We start from the raw sequence: 18098 nt of genomic DNA on the forward strand, positions 1-18098 counted from the left end.
CTGCCATCTTCACCGGGGGCGCCTCTTCTACGCGCTTCGGGCCCGGAATAGAGGCGTTGCCTTGACGATGACGCAGAGGAACGTTGGTAATGAACGTACCTCTGCGTCGTCGTCAAGGCAACGTGACTATTCCGGGGCCGGGCCCGAAGCGCGGAGAAGAGGCCCCCCCGGTGAAGATGGCAGCCCGGAACCACTATCCCACCGGCAACCTCCCCACCGGACAGTCCTGCAGCACCGGACCAGCGCCGAGCGGAGGTGAGTGCAGAACTAAAGGGGGTGAGAGGGGGCTGGATGATGTCGAAGGCCGCAGTGGTCTTCAACCTGCGGACCTCCAGAGGTTTCAAAACTACAACTCCCAGCAAGCCCGTACAGATGATGGCTGCCCGGGCTTGCTGGGAATTGTAGTTTTGAAACCTCTGGAGGTCCGCAGGTTGAAGACCACTGAGGGCGGAGAGTTCACTCGAGTATAAGCCGAGGGGGGCGTTTTCAGCACGAAAAATCGTGCTGAAAAACTCTGCTTATACTCGAGTATATACGGTACAGTACTTTGTTCAGAATCGTACTGTAACTTCGCTCATCTCTAACCCCTTTAACTGCAATTTTTTAAAATATCAGCAATTTTACTAATTGTCCGGTGTAAACACAGCCTAACGAGATGTTCCGAGTGGAATTCTGCAGGGAATATTCCGCCACAGCAGAATCCCAGTGATTACAATGGGATTCTGCTGCACTGTGTACTTATCCTATACCAGCGTCCGCAGAGTCCTGTCTATTCTTTCCGCGGATTCTGCATTGCTGTCCGTGAGACGATGCATTTCTGATTGGTTACTAAAAACTTCAGAAACGTGGCATCTCCATAGACGTCAATTCTTTGGTCAAAATCGGCTGTAAAATGTATCGCCGTATGTCCGTTTTCTGTAGAGACCCGAATCTGAATTTCTGGTAATTTTGCCAAATGCATGGTGCAGCAGAATCCCATTGAAAACAATAGGATTCTGCTGCAACTAAATTTTCCCTACTGCATTCTGCTCAAACACTGTTGTGTGAACGTGGCCTAATCCGCTAGAGTCCCCTCCTCTCCAATGTATAATTGGTAGAACAATGTTCTCCAGCTGTTCCAAAACCACAATCCTCCCTTATGCCCAAACAAGCTTTGCTGCAGCAGAGTCCCATTGCGTGGAATTCAATGGTATTCTGCTGCTCTGTGAACACGGCGGAGTTTCCATGCCAGATGTTTCCGTCACGGAAATCCTTCAGAAAGAATGAACCTGCTCGTTTTCTGTGGACACCACACAGAATATATAGCTGTCTGAGCCGGCGCATTCCTGTGCGGTCCTATGCCGCTGCCTGTGTGGCGGATTTTCCATGCACAACAATTGGCAAAACTACAGGTTGGGGAACCTTGTTCTACCCATTATAAACAGCCGGCTGTACATGATGGGAGTTGTAGTTTTGCAACAGCTGGAGGCACACTGTTTGGGAAACCCTGTATAAGACATTGTAGTTGAGTGAAATACGTAGCGATGTTGGGGTCTGCAGCGTTTCCCTTATTATTCGGACTGTAATATTCATCACTTACAGTTTTCCAAGCTGTTTCCCCCGACATTCGTCACTGACGACAACTTCTTCTATCCGACCTCTCTGGGGGGGGGGGGGAGGAGAGAAACACAGGTTAAAGGGGGATTCCCAGAATCAGAAATATAGCTTAAAACAACCTGGGCATGCTGGGAGTTGTAGTTGTGCAACTGCTGGAGGCACCCTGGTTGGGGTACACTGGTCTACACACCCAAACCACCGCACCAGCCCAGTATACACAATTCATGTATCAGGCAAGGGAAGGTTCTAGACCAGTGGTCTCCAACATGCGGACCTCCAGATGTTGCAAAACTACAACTCCCAGCATGCCCGGACAGCCGTTGGCTGTCCGGGCATGCTGGGAGTTGTAGTTTTGCAACATCTGGAGGTCCGCAGGTTGGAGACCACTGGTCTAGACTGATGAAATCTCACAGTAAAATAAGGGGAGGGGGTTATATCTGAATAACTTGTACAGGGAATTTCACAAAAACATCTCATTCTGGTCCGAACCCTTGAACGCCACCAGTCTGACTACACAAGATACAGTCATACAGCCTTTTCAGAAGAGCAATAACAAAAAAAAGCATGATGTCATGAGAGGGCGGGGCTATGACATCACAAGCTCCCGGCGCCAGCTTTCGGAACAGTTTGTTCCAAACACTGAGCAGCAGAGTACCCCTTTAAAGGGGTTATCCAGGGAAAAACTTTTTTTTAAATATCAACTGGCTCCAGAAAGTTAAACAGATTTGTAAATTACTTCTATTAAAAAATCTTAATCCTTTCAGTACTTATGAGCTTCTGAAGTTAAGGTTGTTCTTTTCTGTCTAAGTGCTCTCTGATGATACGTGTCTCGGGAAACGCCCAGTTTAGAAGCAAATCCCCATAGTAAACCTCTTCTAAACTGGGCGTTTCCCGAGACACGTGTCATCAGAGAGCACTTAGACAGAAAAGAACAACCTTAACTTCAGAAGCTCATAAGTACTGAAAGGATTAAGATTTTTTAATAGAAGTAAATTTACAAATTTGTTTAACTTTCTGGAGCCAGTTGATATATAAAAAAAAAAGATCTTTCCTGGATAACCCCTTTAATGAGTCTGCTTCTCGCTCCATGCTGCAAACAGAGGGATCTTTGGAAGCCGTATCAGAAGATCTGCTGAACGGATTTTGACAAAACATGTCCTGCTGGATAGAGATTTACAAGATCTTTAAGATGAGGTAACGTTTGTTTTTTTTTTTTTTTTTTATTAGTGCTGCATATCTCCTTTAATATAGTGTTCCTTGTGTAATCAGCAGACACTTTCCCATTCATTTGCTTTTAAAATGAAAATAAATAGGTTTAAGATGTAATAAAAAAAAACAGCCACTAGGTGGCTCTGTTCTGTTTCATGCCACAATTAATACAGTGAGTTCGGTCTATTCCCGGCCTGGCAGGAGTCCGAACTCAGGAAGTGTTTCTTTGCACTGAGCTTGATTGACAGCTGTAGAGAAAGTGAAAGCTCCACAGATTCTCCCAGAAAGTCGCACACACTGACAGAGAGCCTCACTGATAGCAACACAGACTGAAACATGCACAGAGCCTGAGGTCTTCTATTCATCACAGCTCTGCAACCATGTGAGGGCGGAAGTTGTCCCCCAGCAGGCTTCAGTGATGTCATGTCTGCTGGGAAACGCCCACTTTCTCCTGCTGGGAGATTGCACTATGTGAGCAAAAAGAAAGGTAAGATACACAGCTTTTTAAAGCTCTGAAATAGTTTTAAAAGGGGTACTCCACTGGAAAACTTTTTTTTTTTTTTAATCATCAACTGGTGCCAGAAAGTTAAACAGTTTTGTAAATTACTTCTATTAAAAATCTTCCAGTACTTATCAGCTGCTGAATACTACAATAGGAAGTTCTTTTCTTTTTGAATTTCCTCTCTGTCTAACCACAGTGCTCTCTGCTGACACCTCTGTCCAATTTTAAGGAACTATCCAGAGCGGGAGAGGTTTGCTTGTACTCTGGACAGTTCCTAAAATGTACAGGGGTGTCAGCAGAGAGCACTTGTGGTCAGACAGAAAGGAAATTCAAAAAGAAAAGAACTTCCTCTGTAGTATACAGCAGCTAAGAACTGGAAGGGTTAAGATTTTTTTTAAATAGAAGTAATTTACAAATTTTGTTTACCTTTTCGGCACCAGTTGATTTAAAAAAAAATAATAATAACAATGTTTTCCAGTGGAGTACCCCTTTACCCCTTTAGTGTTAGGAATAGTTCGGGAACATGGCCTGAGGTAGGTAAGAAAAGTTTTTTTTAGGTACTTTTTAAGAAACGTTTCGGCACTCACCTTGGCGCAGCCGTGTATAAATTTATGCTCTACGATTAACGTGGCGGTGGCGACAATCTGACCCAGGTTCAGATCTTCCACCACTGTCACAAAGTAATCCTCCGTCTTCTTCATGTCTTCAAATTTTTCTAATAAAAAAAATAAAAAATTCTAGTGAACAAGGAATTACAGGATTTAAAGGGATAATTCCTCTTTGTAAGTAACACAACAAGTAACGATACTGTGGTGCAATGATTCCCAGACACCAGTCCCTTAGCAGAAGAATGCAGTGTTTCCCAAACATTGTGCCTCCAGATGCTGCAAAGCCTTTGGCTATTCGGGCGTGCTGGGAGTTCTAGTTTTGCAACAGCTGGAGGCACCCTGGTTGGGAAACTTAAAGGGGTATTCCAGGAAAAAGATATATATATATATATATATATATATATATATATATATATATATATATATATATATATATATATCTCAACTGGCTCCAGAAAGTTAAACAGATTTGTAAATTACTTCAATAAAAAAATCCTTTCAGTACTTATGAGCTTCTGAAGTTAAGGTTGTTCTTTTCTGTCTAAGTGCTCTCTGATGACAAGTGTCTGGGGAAACGCCCAGTTTAGAAGAGGTTTACTATGGGGATTTGCTTCTAAACTGGGCGTTTCCCGAGACAAGTGTCATCAGAGAGGACTTAGACAGAAAAGAACAACCTTAACTTCAGAAGCTCATAAGTACTGAAAGGATTAAGATTTTTTAATAGAAGTAATATACAAATCTGTTTAACTTTCTAGAGCCAGTTGATATATAAAAAAAAAAGTTTTTTCCTGGATAACACCTTTAAGTTGGGAAATTTAAGATCCTTAAAGGGGTACTCCGGTGGAAAACTTTTTTTTTATTTATTTAAATCAACTGGTGCCAGAAAGTTAACAGATTTGTAAATTACTTCTATTTAAAAAAAATAATAATCTTTATCCTTCCATTACTTTTTAGGGGCTGTATACTACAGAGGAAATGGTTTTCTTTTTGTATTTCTCTTCTGTCACGACCACAGTGCTCTCTGCTGACCATTTTAGGAACTGTCCAGAGCAGGAGAAAAATCCCCCATAGCAAATATATGCTGCTCTGGACAGTCCCTAATATGGACAGAGGTGTCAGCAGAGAGCACTGTGCTCGTGACAGAAGAGAAATCCAAAAAGAAAACCATTTCCTCTGTAGTATACAGCCCCTAATAAGTACTGGAAGGATTAACATTTTTTTTAATAGAAGTCATTTACAAATCTGTTTAACTTTCACGGCACCAGTTGATTTAAAAAAATAAAAATAAAAAAAGTTTTCCACCGGAGAATCCCTTTAACCTACGGCTCTCCAGCTATTGGAAAAGTACAACCCTTATTATGCCAGAGCTATTGCAGAACTACATCTCCCAGCATGCACTATATCCACATGCTTATATTACATCCATCCAAACTAATATGTTTGACAGTTAAGAATTTGATACAATTGTATCCAGTCTACAGAATTCTCAGAAACAATGTTTCCCAACCAGGGTGCCTCCAGCTGTTGCAAAACTACAACTTCCAGCATGCCCGGACAGCCAAAGGCTGTCCGGGCATGCTGGAAATTGTAGTTTTGCAACAGCTGGAGGCACCCTGGTCCAATGCATCAATAGCTACAGGCGCTGCAGTTGTTGCTGAATACTACAGAATGGCTTTGAAGCAGTTTCTTAATCTAATCGCATTGGTACGATCCATGATTCTGGAAGAATCTAATATTTATAGATTAGACCTATATAATTCTTGGTACAGTCTGTGGTGTCTTTAGGCCCCTGTACACGTAAGACATGTGGTGGTGGCGGCGGCGGCGGCGAAGGGACAGGACACCTTATGCTAGTTATAGAAAGTCATATAGATTTGTAAATTACATCCATAGAAAAATCTATCTTTCCAGTACTTATTAGCAGCTGTATACTACTGAGGAAATTCTTTTCTTTTTTAGTCTTGTCCACAGTGCTCTCTGCTGACACATCTGTCCGTGTCAGGAATTGTCCAGAGCAGGAGAGGTTTGCTATGGGGATTTTCTCCTGCTCTGGACAGTTCCTGATATGGGCATCAGGTGTCAGCAGAGAGCAGTGTGGACAAAACAAAAAAGAAATTCAAAAAGAAAAGAATTTCCTCTGTAGCATAAATCTGCTAATAAGTACTGGATGGACAAATCTTTTTTCATAGAAGTAATTTACAAATCTGTTTAACTTTCTGGCCCCAGTACATTTGTTTTCCACCGGAGTACCCCTTTAATGTCTCTACTGATTCCCTCTGCTCAGACTTTTGCACTATAGAAATTCTATATTATTCCCCCCGGATTATCAGACTTTCTGGCATATTGTGGGGGGGGATCATACTCACTGATAAAATCCTCTGCAGTGACATCTCCAACCTTAGTTAGTTGACCGAGTACTTTGTAAAAACCTGAAAAAAAAAGGGTTGTTTAGTAATAGCTGACAGGTGGGGGGCAGCAGCCAAGACCCCCCCCCCCCCCCCCCCCCCACGGATCCTAAAAAAAGCTGTGCAGGCAGCGTTCCATTCATTCTTGACGGGGCCATTTGCTAAACATTGCTCAGCAAAGAACTAAGCCAATGTTTCCTAACCAGCGTGCCTCCAGCTGTTGCAAAAATACAAATCCCATCATGCCCTAAGGTTACAGCTGGAGGAACTAAACTAAGCAATGTCCGTGGCTCCATAGAAACTGACTGTGCAGGGCTACGGCCGATCAACTAGTTACCCCCTATCCCAGTGTTTCCCAACCAGAGTGCCTCCAGCTGTTCCAAAACTACAACTCCCAGCATGCCCGGACAGCCAACGGCTGTCCGGGCATGCTGGGAGTTGTAGTTTTGCACCAGCTGGGGGCACCCTGGTTGGGAAACACTGCCCTATCTTGTGGATATGGGCAGAACTTCTCCTATAGGGTACATTCACATGGGCAGCTTTATCTGTGAGTTTCCCGCTGCGTATTTGAAAGGGGGTTCGCTCTTCTCAGCTGTCCGCAGAAGATTTTCCGCTGCGGAAAATCCGCTGCAAGCCCCATTGAAGTCAACAGGGTCTGCGGCGGATTTTCCGCTGCGGAAAATTTTCTGCGGACAGCCGAGAAGAGCCCACCCCCTTTCAAATACGCAGTGGGTAACCCGCAAATAAACCCGCCCGTGTGAATGTAACCTTAGGGTACATTCACACGTGCGTATTTTCTGCTGCAGGTTTGAGTCAGCAGATTGAAGTCAACAGGCAGTAAAATCCGCAGCAGCAAATCTGCAGCAGAAAATACGCACGTGTGAACGTACCCTAAAGTGGTCGTCCAGGATTAAATGAACAAAGCTGATTTCTTACAGAAACAGCGCCACCCCCTGTCCTCAGGCTGTGTGTGGTATTGCAGCTCAGTTAATCTGAAGTAAATGCCTAGTTGTAATACCAAATCCATCCTAAGGACAGGGGGTGGTGCTATTTCTGGAAGAGATTAGATCTCTTTTTGTTATCCTGGATAACCCCTTTAATCTAAGGGTAATATAATGTCCTCTAAACAACATGGCTCCCGGTGGGGGCTGAATGTGCGGCTTTTGGCAGCACTTACCTCTGTTTATATCCGCAGTACACAGGGGTCTCAGGACGAGCCCTTCACCGGGGCGCTCCGGAGAGATAGGGGGGCTGAACGACACAGTATTCTGACTCCAGTCAATCTCTTCCAGCAATTGGGGGTCAAACAAGGGGGTCTCGTCTGGGATCATGGCTGCTGCTCCTGCAAACAAACAAAAAACTCACTAAAGTTACACAGAAATGATGTTTATCCTCTGATAAGCTGAGCAAATATGGCCACTGGGTCACTGGGCAGAGCAAAGTGTGCATGGGGCACCCAACAGGTGCAGGCTGGGAGTTGCAGTGTTTTTAACCAGTATGCTTCTAGCTGTTGCAAAACTACAACTCCCAGCATGCGTGGACAACCAAAGGCTGTCAAGGCTATGCTGGGAGTTGTAAATTTGCAACAGCTGGAGGCACCCTGGTTGGGGAACACTGCTGTATACAGATAAAAATTAGCCTAAGATTTATTTTTCAGCCAGTGTGCCTCCAGCTGTTGCAAAACTACAACTCCCAGCATGCCCAGACAGCCTTTCACCCTTGATTCCCTAACAGAGTGCCTCTAACTTTTGCAAAACTACAATTCCCAGCATGCCCGGACAGCCAACGGCTGTCCAGGCATGCAGGGAGTTGTAGTTTTGCAACTGTTAGAGGCACCCTGGTTGGGAAACACTGCCCTACGGCTGTCTGGGAATGCTGGGAGTTGTAGTTTTGCAACAGCTGGAGGAAACCTGGTTGGGAAACATTTATATAGATGCTGTCCGGGCATGCTGTGACTTGTAGTTTTGCAATAGCTGGAGGCACACTGGTTAGAAAACACTGATCCAAAGCTCCTCCCCCTAAAACAAAACCCCGCCCCCTCCATGTCACATGAAGGGGAATCATTACTGGGAACATTTCTGGCTTCGCCCCTTTGATTCACTCTGTTTGTTCTATGGGCGGGTGACACAGGGGACCGATGTCCTGGACGTATGACGGAACGGAGAATACGACTAATGACATCCTGGACTACTCCGGGTCCTGATGAGCGGCTGCATGGAAGAAGCCTGAGGAGCACATTATACTAGACAGCATTGTTTCCATTCACCAACAGCAAGCAGAGATGTTGAGAAATTTTTAAGAAACTTAAAAAATATAAAAAATTAAGTTATCAGAAATTTTGATTGGTCGGGGTCCAAGTGTTCTGACCTCAACAAGTGACACAGCTGGGAGAGAACACGCTAAGCCAGTGTTTCCCAACCAGTGTGCCTCTGTTGCAAAACTACAACTCCCAGCATGCCCAGAGAGAGCTGGTGTGTTGCAAAACTACAACTCCCAGCATGCCCGGAGAGAGCTGATGTGTTGCAAAACTACAACTCCCAGCATGCCCGGACAGCCATTGGCTGTCCGGGCATGCTGGGAGTTGTAGTTTTGTAACATCTGAAGGGCCACAATTTGGACACCCCTGCTTTAAATAATGGGCACACTGGTTGGGAAACACTACACTAAACACACACGTCCCGGCTCGTTCTAGCGATCCGTCAGGGTCTGAACACTCAGACCCCGACCAATCAAAACTTTACATATGTCTCGACAACGGTGGCTTCCAAACGGTGACTCTCCAGTTGTTGAACTACAACTCCCAGCATGCCCTAAAGTGCAGATTGAAATCTGGATTCTGCAACATCCGGAGGCGGCAAGTATAATACATTGTGTTACTTTGATAAATCCCCTCTTAGTGGTTTAAATGGGCACTGTCACTTTAAGATTTCCATTAGAGGGGTAGCACACAATTCCACAACTTGTTACATATGTGGCAGCATCACTTTATGCCCTGATACAGAATAACAATGAGAAGCACAAGATTCCGTGACCTCTGCCCTATAGACATGTATGTAGCGGCGCACCCAGGTGACCCAGATCCTGACAGCTACAGGTACAGACGGTGAGGACGTGTATTGTCACAGGATCTATGGCCATTACCTCATCAGGTGCCTGATAAAGATCTGTAGTGAGAAGACATGAAGGGTCCAAACTGTGGCCCTCCAGCTGTTGCAAAACTACAACTCTCAGCAGGCCCGGCCAGCCAACGGCGACACATTGGCTGTCCAAGCATGCTGGGAGTTGTAGTTTTGCAATACGTAGACTGTCCAGGCATGCTTGGTGTTGCAGGCATTTACTTCAGAGGGACTGGTCTGCAATACCACACACAGCCTGAGGACAGGGGTGGCGCTGTTTCTGGAAGAAATCAGCTTTGTTCTAATCCTGGACGACCCCTTTAGGGTACATTCACATGTGCATATTTTTGCTGAAGATTTGCTGCTGCGGATTTTACTGCCCGTTGACTCAAATCTGCAGCAGAAAGTATGCACGTGTGAATGTACCCTAAAGGAGAAGTTCTCCCCTTATCCACAAGCTAGGGCAGTGTTTCCCAACCAGGGTGCCTCCAGCTGTTGCAAAACCAACTCTCAGCATGCCCGGACAGCCAACGGCTGTCCGTGCATGCTGGGAGTTGTAGTTTTGCAATAAGTAAGCTGTCCGTGCATGCTGGGAGTTGTAGTTTTGCAATACGTAAGCTGTCCGGGCATGCTGGGAGTTGTAGTTTTGCAATAAGTATGCTGTCCGGGCATGCTGGGAGTTGTAGTTTTGCAACAGCTGGAGGCACACTGGTTGGGGAACAATAAACGGTCATTGTATCCTGATGATCAGTGTTATATTCGGTCCTGGGGGTCCGGGCTCCAGACCAGATTTACATATCAAAGAGACACCGATTGTCCTTCACATGTAAATGACAATGGTCTCGTCTACACGTGAATAAGGGGGGTTATCAGGGGGATCAGATAAGCGAAGCCCCCAGAACTGAAGATTATACAGAGGGAGACAATCACATTATACTATGGGAATATCTGGGGTCACATCCAGGGGTCTCCATTGTGATGGGGGGGGGGGATGTAGTTCTGGGAGTTATAGTCCAGATATTCTCCCAGAAGCTCCAAAGTGGGGTCCCTATCCCGACCAGACCCCCCTTGATCACCCTAATATAGGACTCTCCAGCAAAACTACGACTCTCATCATGCCTTGACAATTACAGGACTACACCCCCCATATCATCAGACCCCATCACAATGGAGACCCCTGGATGTGACCCCAGATATTCCCATAGTATAATGTGATTGTCTCCCTCTGTATAATCTTCAGTCCTGGGGGCTTCGCTTATCTGATCCCCCTGATAACCGGGATTCACATGTAGACGAGACCATTGTGTAAATCTGGTCTGGAGCCCGGACCCCCCGGGACCGAATATAACACTGATCATCAGGATTGTCTGCAGGATACAATGACCGTTTATTGTTCCGTAACCAGGGTGCCTCCAGCTGTTGCAAAACTACAACTCCCAGCATGCCTGCTGGAAGTTGTAGTTTTGCAACAGCTGGAGGCACACTGGTTGGGGAACAAATGAAGTGTCTGGTCCATCTGTACGAGGACGCCCATTGACATCATACACAATTCAGGGAAGGCCGTGTCTGGTGACTGATGTCTCTGTCGTCCACTTTAATAGAAGTTATCCAGAAATAGAAAAACAAGCTAATTTCTTCCAAAACAGCGCCCCTCCTGTCCTCAGATTGTAGAGGTATTACGACTCGGCTCCATTCACTTCAGTGGAACTGAGCGGCAATACCCCACACAACCTGAGGACAGGTGTGGCGCTGTTTTTGGAAGAAATCGGCTCTGTTTGTTAATCCTGGATAAACCCTGGAGCCCTAATACAGGAACCGCGGCGCCTCTAGAAGTTTATTGGAAGATAATGATCTTATATAGAGACATATACAGCTGAGAGGGCAAAGAGAAATCCTTAACCTACAGAAGCAACGTAACCGGACAGGTGAGGCATTGCAAAACTACAACTCCCAGCATGCCCGGGCAGGTGAGGCATTGCAAAACTACAACTCCCAGCATGTCCGGGCAGCCAAAGGCTACAGCTGAAGACACCTTGGTTGGGAAATTTTCTATGGGGCCACGGTCGGGCCCCTCAACCTGATCAACTTGTTACCCCCTATCCCAGTGTTTCCCAACCAAAGTGCCTGCAGCTGTTGCAAAACTACAACTCCCAGCATGCTCATAGCTGTAGTTTTGCATCAGCTGGAGGCACCTTGGTTGGGAAATACTGGTCTACGGAAGCGTTGCCAAACTTGAGGGGCTCGAGCTGTTAAAAAACTACAACTCCCAGCATGTTTTCATAGTCACAAGCTTTCCAGTTGTTACAGAACTACAACTCCCATCATGCTATAACAATCACACACTCTCCAACAGTTGCATAACTACAACTCCCAGCATGCACTGGACTGCAGATGGTTGTTGGTCTGTTGTAGTGTTCTACATCAGTGTTGCCCAACCTGTGGCTCTTCAGCTGTTGCAAAACTACAACTCCCAGCATGTTGAATCCCAGCTTGGGAACCTCAGTTTGGATAACTATCATCGGAAAACAAATCTGCAGTCCAGTGCATGCTGGGAGTTATGGTTCTGCAACAACTGGAGAGTCTCAGGACGGGTTACGCTACCACAAACCAACAAGTTCGCAATTTAGGACATGATGGGAGTCGTAGTTTTGCAACTGTTGGCGAGCCACAGGTGTGGAACCATTGTCTCTCCTGCAAAACTACAACTCCCAGCATCTTGGTTGGGAAATACTCTGTATTTTGTAAAGGTGCAGCCCATTGTAAATACTAAATAACTGCGCTGCGCAGCGTTACGTGGCAAAGTGTAATCCCTGGCATGTTATGTGGTCAGACCGGATCCGCCGCATGACGGGCGCCGTCCCTTTAAGTGCAGAACCTCAACATTTTGTCAAGAACTTCTCTGTTGGGGACAATAAAGTTGGGTGACACGACTCGGGCGCTACGGCAATAAAGTTCCCCCAACCTCTGGCTGTTACTAAACTACAACTCCCAGCAGGCTTTTATGATGGAAGTTGTAGTTTTGCAACAGCTGGAGAAACACTATGATGTATACCAGTGTTTCCCAACCTGGGTGTCCCCAGCTGTTGCAAAACTACAACTCCCAGCATGCCCTGACAGCCTTTGGCTGTCCGGGCATGCTGGGAGTTGTAGTTTTGCAACAGCTGGGGACACCCAGGTTGGGAAACACTGATGTATACAGTATGGGGGTGTCCACCACGTGACTCCTAGAGCTGCACCCCCCATTCTCAATCGTCACCATAGAAACAGGCAGCCCTCCTGATCCATTTCTCCCATTCCTAGTGACTCCATATTGTTTACATATGGCTGGTACTTGTAGTCCCCCAGTAGGGGCCCCGCTCCGCGCTCTCACTCACCCGGTACTTGTCGTCTCCTCGGGCCCAGGTGCCTCTCTCCGCTCTGTATGGGGGAAACCTCAGACGTGGCGTGACGTCAGCAGCAGAGCGACACGCCCTAGCGAGCAGCCAATCAGCGCTCCGGCCTCGCCTTTGCCCACTCTCTGACGTCATCAAAAGCGCCACCCGCCTCATTCGGGGAAGGAGGGGGCGTCCATGCGCTGCTATGGTTACCGACCCCATGTGGTGACGGGACAGGGATTAGTTTACATCTCCTGGGAGCTTTATTACAGGAACAGGATGAGACACGTGGCGGCCCGGGGAGCGGATAATAATAACCCCTGTGTATCCTGAAAATACTGTATATTACTGGTCGGAGTCTTCCTAATGTCATTCATTTCATACTGTCCAAGTAAATCGAACCCACCATCATGACCTCACCATCAATGAAAGATCCCAGACCCCCAAAACTATTACAGACCACAAAAACGACCCCATAACTAATACGGACAACAGACCAGACCCCCAAAACTATTAAAGACCACAAAAACGACCCCATAACTAATACAGACCTCAGAACTGCCCCCAAAAACTATTACAGACTCCGGAACAGGGGGTCAACACAAATAAACACCCTCAAAACTAATACAGACAACAGACCAGACCCCCAAAACTATTACAGACCACAAAAACGAACTTATAACTAATACAGACCTCAGAACTGCCCCAAAAACTATTACAGACCCCGAACAGGGGGTCAACACAAATAAACACCCTCAAAACTAATACAGACAACAGACCAGACCCCCAAAACTATTACAGACCACAAAAACGAACTTATAACTAATACAGACCTCATAACCGCTCCAAAAACTATTACAGACCCCGAACAGGGGGTCAACACAAATAAACACCCTCAAAACTAATACAGACAACAGACCAGACCCCCAAAACTATTACAGACCACAAAAACGACCCCATAACTAATACAGACCTCAGAACCGCCCCAAAAACTATTACAGACCTTAACACAAATAAACACCCTCAAAACTGATACAAACCTCAGAACTGCCCCCCCCCCCCCCAAAAAAAAATTTTTACAGACCCCAGAACAGGTCCCTAACACAAATAAACACCCTCAAAACTAATACAGACAACAGACAAGACCCCCAAAACTACAGAACGCAGAACAGGCCCCTCCACAACTAATACCTCAGAACAGGTCCCCAAAACAAATACAAACCCCCAAAATGAATACAGACAAGACCCCCAAAACTATTACAGACCCCGGAATAGGGGGACAACACAAATAAACTTCCTCAAAACTAATACAGACAAGACCCCCAAAACTACAGAACGAAGAACAGGCCCCTCCACAACCAATACAGACCTCAGAACTGCCCAAAAAACTATTACAGACCCCAGAACAGGGGGACAACACAAATAAACACCCTCAAAACTAATACAGACAAGACCCCCAAAACAAATACAGAACGTAGAACAGGCCTCTCCACAACTGATACAGACCCAAGACTAGACCCCATAAACATATAGAGACAACAGACCAGACCTCAGAACAGGTCCCCGAAACAAATACAGACAAGACCCCCAAAACGAATACAGACCCTAGAACAGGCCTCTCCACAACTGATACAGACCAAAGACTAGACCCCATAAACTTATAGAGACAACAGACCAGGCCCACAAAACTAATACGGACCTCAGAATTGCCCCCCCCCCCCCCCCACACACACACACACACACACACACACACCTGATATAGGCCCCATAAACCTATAGAGACAACGGACCAGAATGCTAAAACTAATAAAGACCCCAGATCAGATCCCCTAAACTTATACAGACAACAGACCTGACCCCTTAAAACTAATAGACACTAGAACAGGCCCCAAAACTAATACTGGCCTCTGAAACTAATACAGAACCCAGACCCCAAAACTAATACAGACCTAAAGACAAGAGACCTGACCCCTAACACTAATACATACTCCAGAAAGGACCCCTAAAACTAATGCAGACACCAGACAAGACCTCCAACCCTACTGCAGATGACAGAGAAAGACCCCAAAACAATTACAACACACAGACTAGATCCCCATAATAAATATAGACACCAGACCCCAAATCTAAAAAAAAAAAAGACTACAGACCAGACACCAAAAACTAATACAGGCCCTCTATTACAGACCCCCAACTAGACCGCAAAGCTAATACAGACCATACAGCAGACCTACAAAACTAATACAAACTCCTAAACTAATACAGACCCCAGAACAGAACAAACTAGACCCCCCTTAACCAATCCAGACCCAACAAACTAATACTGACCCCAGAACAGGCCCCAAACCTAATTAAGATAGAAAAGCAGATCCCCAATAAAATCCAAAAAAGACCAAGGGGGTGCGAATCCCTAACCTAACGCTGGCGTAGCGCCAGGCGGGGACCACCAAGTGGGCTTGGTGATGCGGATGTAGTGGTTGCCGCCAAGAGCTTCGCCAGTGTTAGGTTAGCGACCCACTCTGACTAGGTGGGCTTGACGTGGCGAGTGGGCTTGTACTTTTTGATCAAAATGTATAACAACGTGTCAGTTTTTGAAATTATGCTGAGAAGCAATTAGATCAAAATACAAATGGTGGATGTGCGGCTGTGTTTCTCTATTTTTGTTTTATATAACTACTATAATACTGCCAAAACCAAAAAATAGGCAGCACAACCCAATTGTAGACTTCAGCAGTACTATAATACTGCCCCTATGTACAAGAATATAACTACTATAATACTGCCCCCTATATACAAGAATATATCTACTATAATACTGCTCCTATATACAAGAATATAACTACTATAATACTGCTCCTATATACAAGAATATAACTACTATAATACTGCCTCCTATATACAAGAATATAACTACTATAATACTGCTCCTATATACAAGAATATAACTACTATAATACTGCCTCCTATATACAAGAATATAACTACTATAATACTGCTCCTATATAGAAGAATTTAACTACTATAATACTGCCTCCTATATACAAGAATATAACTACTATAATACTGTTCCTATATACAAGAATATATCTACTATAATACTGCTCCTATATACAAGAATATATCTACTATAATACTGCTCCTATATACAAGAATATAACTACTATAATACTGCTCCTATATACAAGAATATAACTACTATAATACTGCTCCTATATACAAGAATATAACTACTATAATACTGCTCCTATATACAAGAATATAACTACTATAATACTGCTCCTATATACAAGAATATATCTACTATAATACTGCTCCTATATACAAGAATATATCTACTATAATACTGCTCCTATATACAAGAATATAACTACTATAATACTGCTCCTATATACAAGAATATAACTACTATAATACTACCTCCTATATACAAAAATATAACTACTATAATACTGCTCCTATATAGAAGAATTTAACTACTATAATACTGCCTCCTATATACAAGAATATGACTACTATAATACTGCTCCAATAAACAAGACTATAACTACTATAATACTGCTCCTATATACAAGACTATAACTACTATAATACTGCTCCTATATACAAGTATATAACTACTATAATACTGCTCCTATATACAAGAATATAACTACTATAATACTGCTCCTATATACAAGAATATAACTACTATAATACTGCCTCCTATATACAAGAATATAACTACTATAATACTGCCTCTATATACAAGAATATAACTACTATAATACTGCTCCTATATACAAGAATATAACTACTATAATACTGCCTCCTATATACAAGAATATAACTACTATAATACTGCTTCCTATATACAAGAATATAACTACTATAATACTGCTCCTATATACAAGAATATAACTACTATAATACAGTCTCCTATATACAAGAATATAACTACTATAATACTACTCCTATATACAAGAATATAACTACTATAATACTGCTCCTATATACAAGAATATAACTACTATAATACTGCTCCTATATACAAGACTATAACTACTATAATACTGCTCCTATATACAAGTATATAACTACTATAATACTGCTCCTATATACAAGAATATAACTACTATAATACTGCCTCCTATATACAAGAATATAACTACTATAATACTGCTCCTATATACAAGACTATAACTACTATAATACTGCTCCTATATACAAGTATATAACTACTATAATACTGCTCCTATATACAAGAATATAACTACTATAATACTGCTCCTATATACAAGAATATAACTACTATAATACTGCTCCTATATACAAGACTATAACTACTAAAATACTGCTCCTATATACAAGAATATAACTACTATAATACTGCTCCTATATACAAGAATATAACTACTATAATACTGCCTCCTATATACAAGAATATAACTACTATAATACTGCTCCTATATACAAGAATATAACTACTATAATACTGCTCCTATATACAAGAATATAACTACTATAATACTGCCTCCTATATACAAGGATATAACTACTATAATACTGCTCCTATATACAAGAATATAACTACTATAATACTGCCTTCTATATACAAGAATATAACTACTATAATACTGCCTCCTATATACAAGAATATAACTACTATAATACTGCCTCTATATACAAGAATATAACTACTATAATACTGCTCCTATATACAAGAATATAACTACTATAATACTGCCTCCTATATACAAGAATATAACTACTATAATACTGCTCCTATATACAAGAATATAACTACTATAATACAGTCTCCTATATACAAGAATATAACTACTATAATACTACTCCTATATACAAGAATATAACTACTATAATACTGCTCCTATATACAAGAATATAACTACTATAATACTGCTGCTATATACAAGAATATAACTACTATAATACTGCTCCTATATACAAGAATATAACTAGTATAATACTGCTCCTATATACAAGTATATAAATGAATTGTTACCTGAAATGTCTTGTTATTAACCACAATCACCACTAGAGGTCAGTACATGACAATTAATCTGAAAAATGGCGTTTACATTTCTAATCATTACATATAGAACTATTGACTTCATTTCATGCAAAACCCTCATCGATATAACTAGTGGAATATAAAACTCAGTTAGTGACGCCCATCACCCCGCAGATTTGTAGGCATGGGGCGTGACACCCAGTCATCTGCTTAGAAAGTAAGGCGAACTTGTGGGCCCCTCGGGTCCTGGGTGCTGCCTGACTCCAGCCCCCCCCCC

General features: G+C 43.4%; 1 protein-coding gene across 1 annotated transcript in view; it reads right to left on the minus strand.

Annotated features, from left to right (window-relative positions):
- The window catches only part of GNPNAT1 (glucosamine-phosphate N-acetyltransferase 1), a 14875-nt gene extending 1937 nt beyond the window's left edge, over positions 1-12938 (minus strand). Inside the window, exons 1-5 of the mRNA XM_056545909.1 lie at positions 12811-12938; positions 7498-7662; positions 6282-6344; positions 3895-4022; positions 1580-1641 (exon numbers count right to left, since the gene is read on the minus strand). Coding sequence (XP_056401884.1) covers positions 1580-1641; positions 3895-4022; positions 6282-6344; positions 7498-7651 — 407 coding nt within the window. The 5' untranslated portion in view covers positions 7652-7662; positions 12811-12938. The remainder of the gene's footprint in view (positions 1-1579; positions 1642-3894; positions 4023-6281; positions 6345-7497; positions 7663-12810) is intronic.
- Positions 12939-18098: the final 5160 nt, after the last annotated feature.

This window comes from Hyla sarda, chromosome 11 (assembly GCF_029499605.1).
Source record: "Hyla sarda isolate aHylSar1 chromosome 11, aHylSar1.hap1, whole genome shotgun sequence".
In the NCBI taxonomy this organism is placed as follows: domain Eukaryota; kingdom Metazoa; phylum Chordata; class Amphibia; order Anura; family Hylidae; genus Hyla; species Hyla sarda.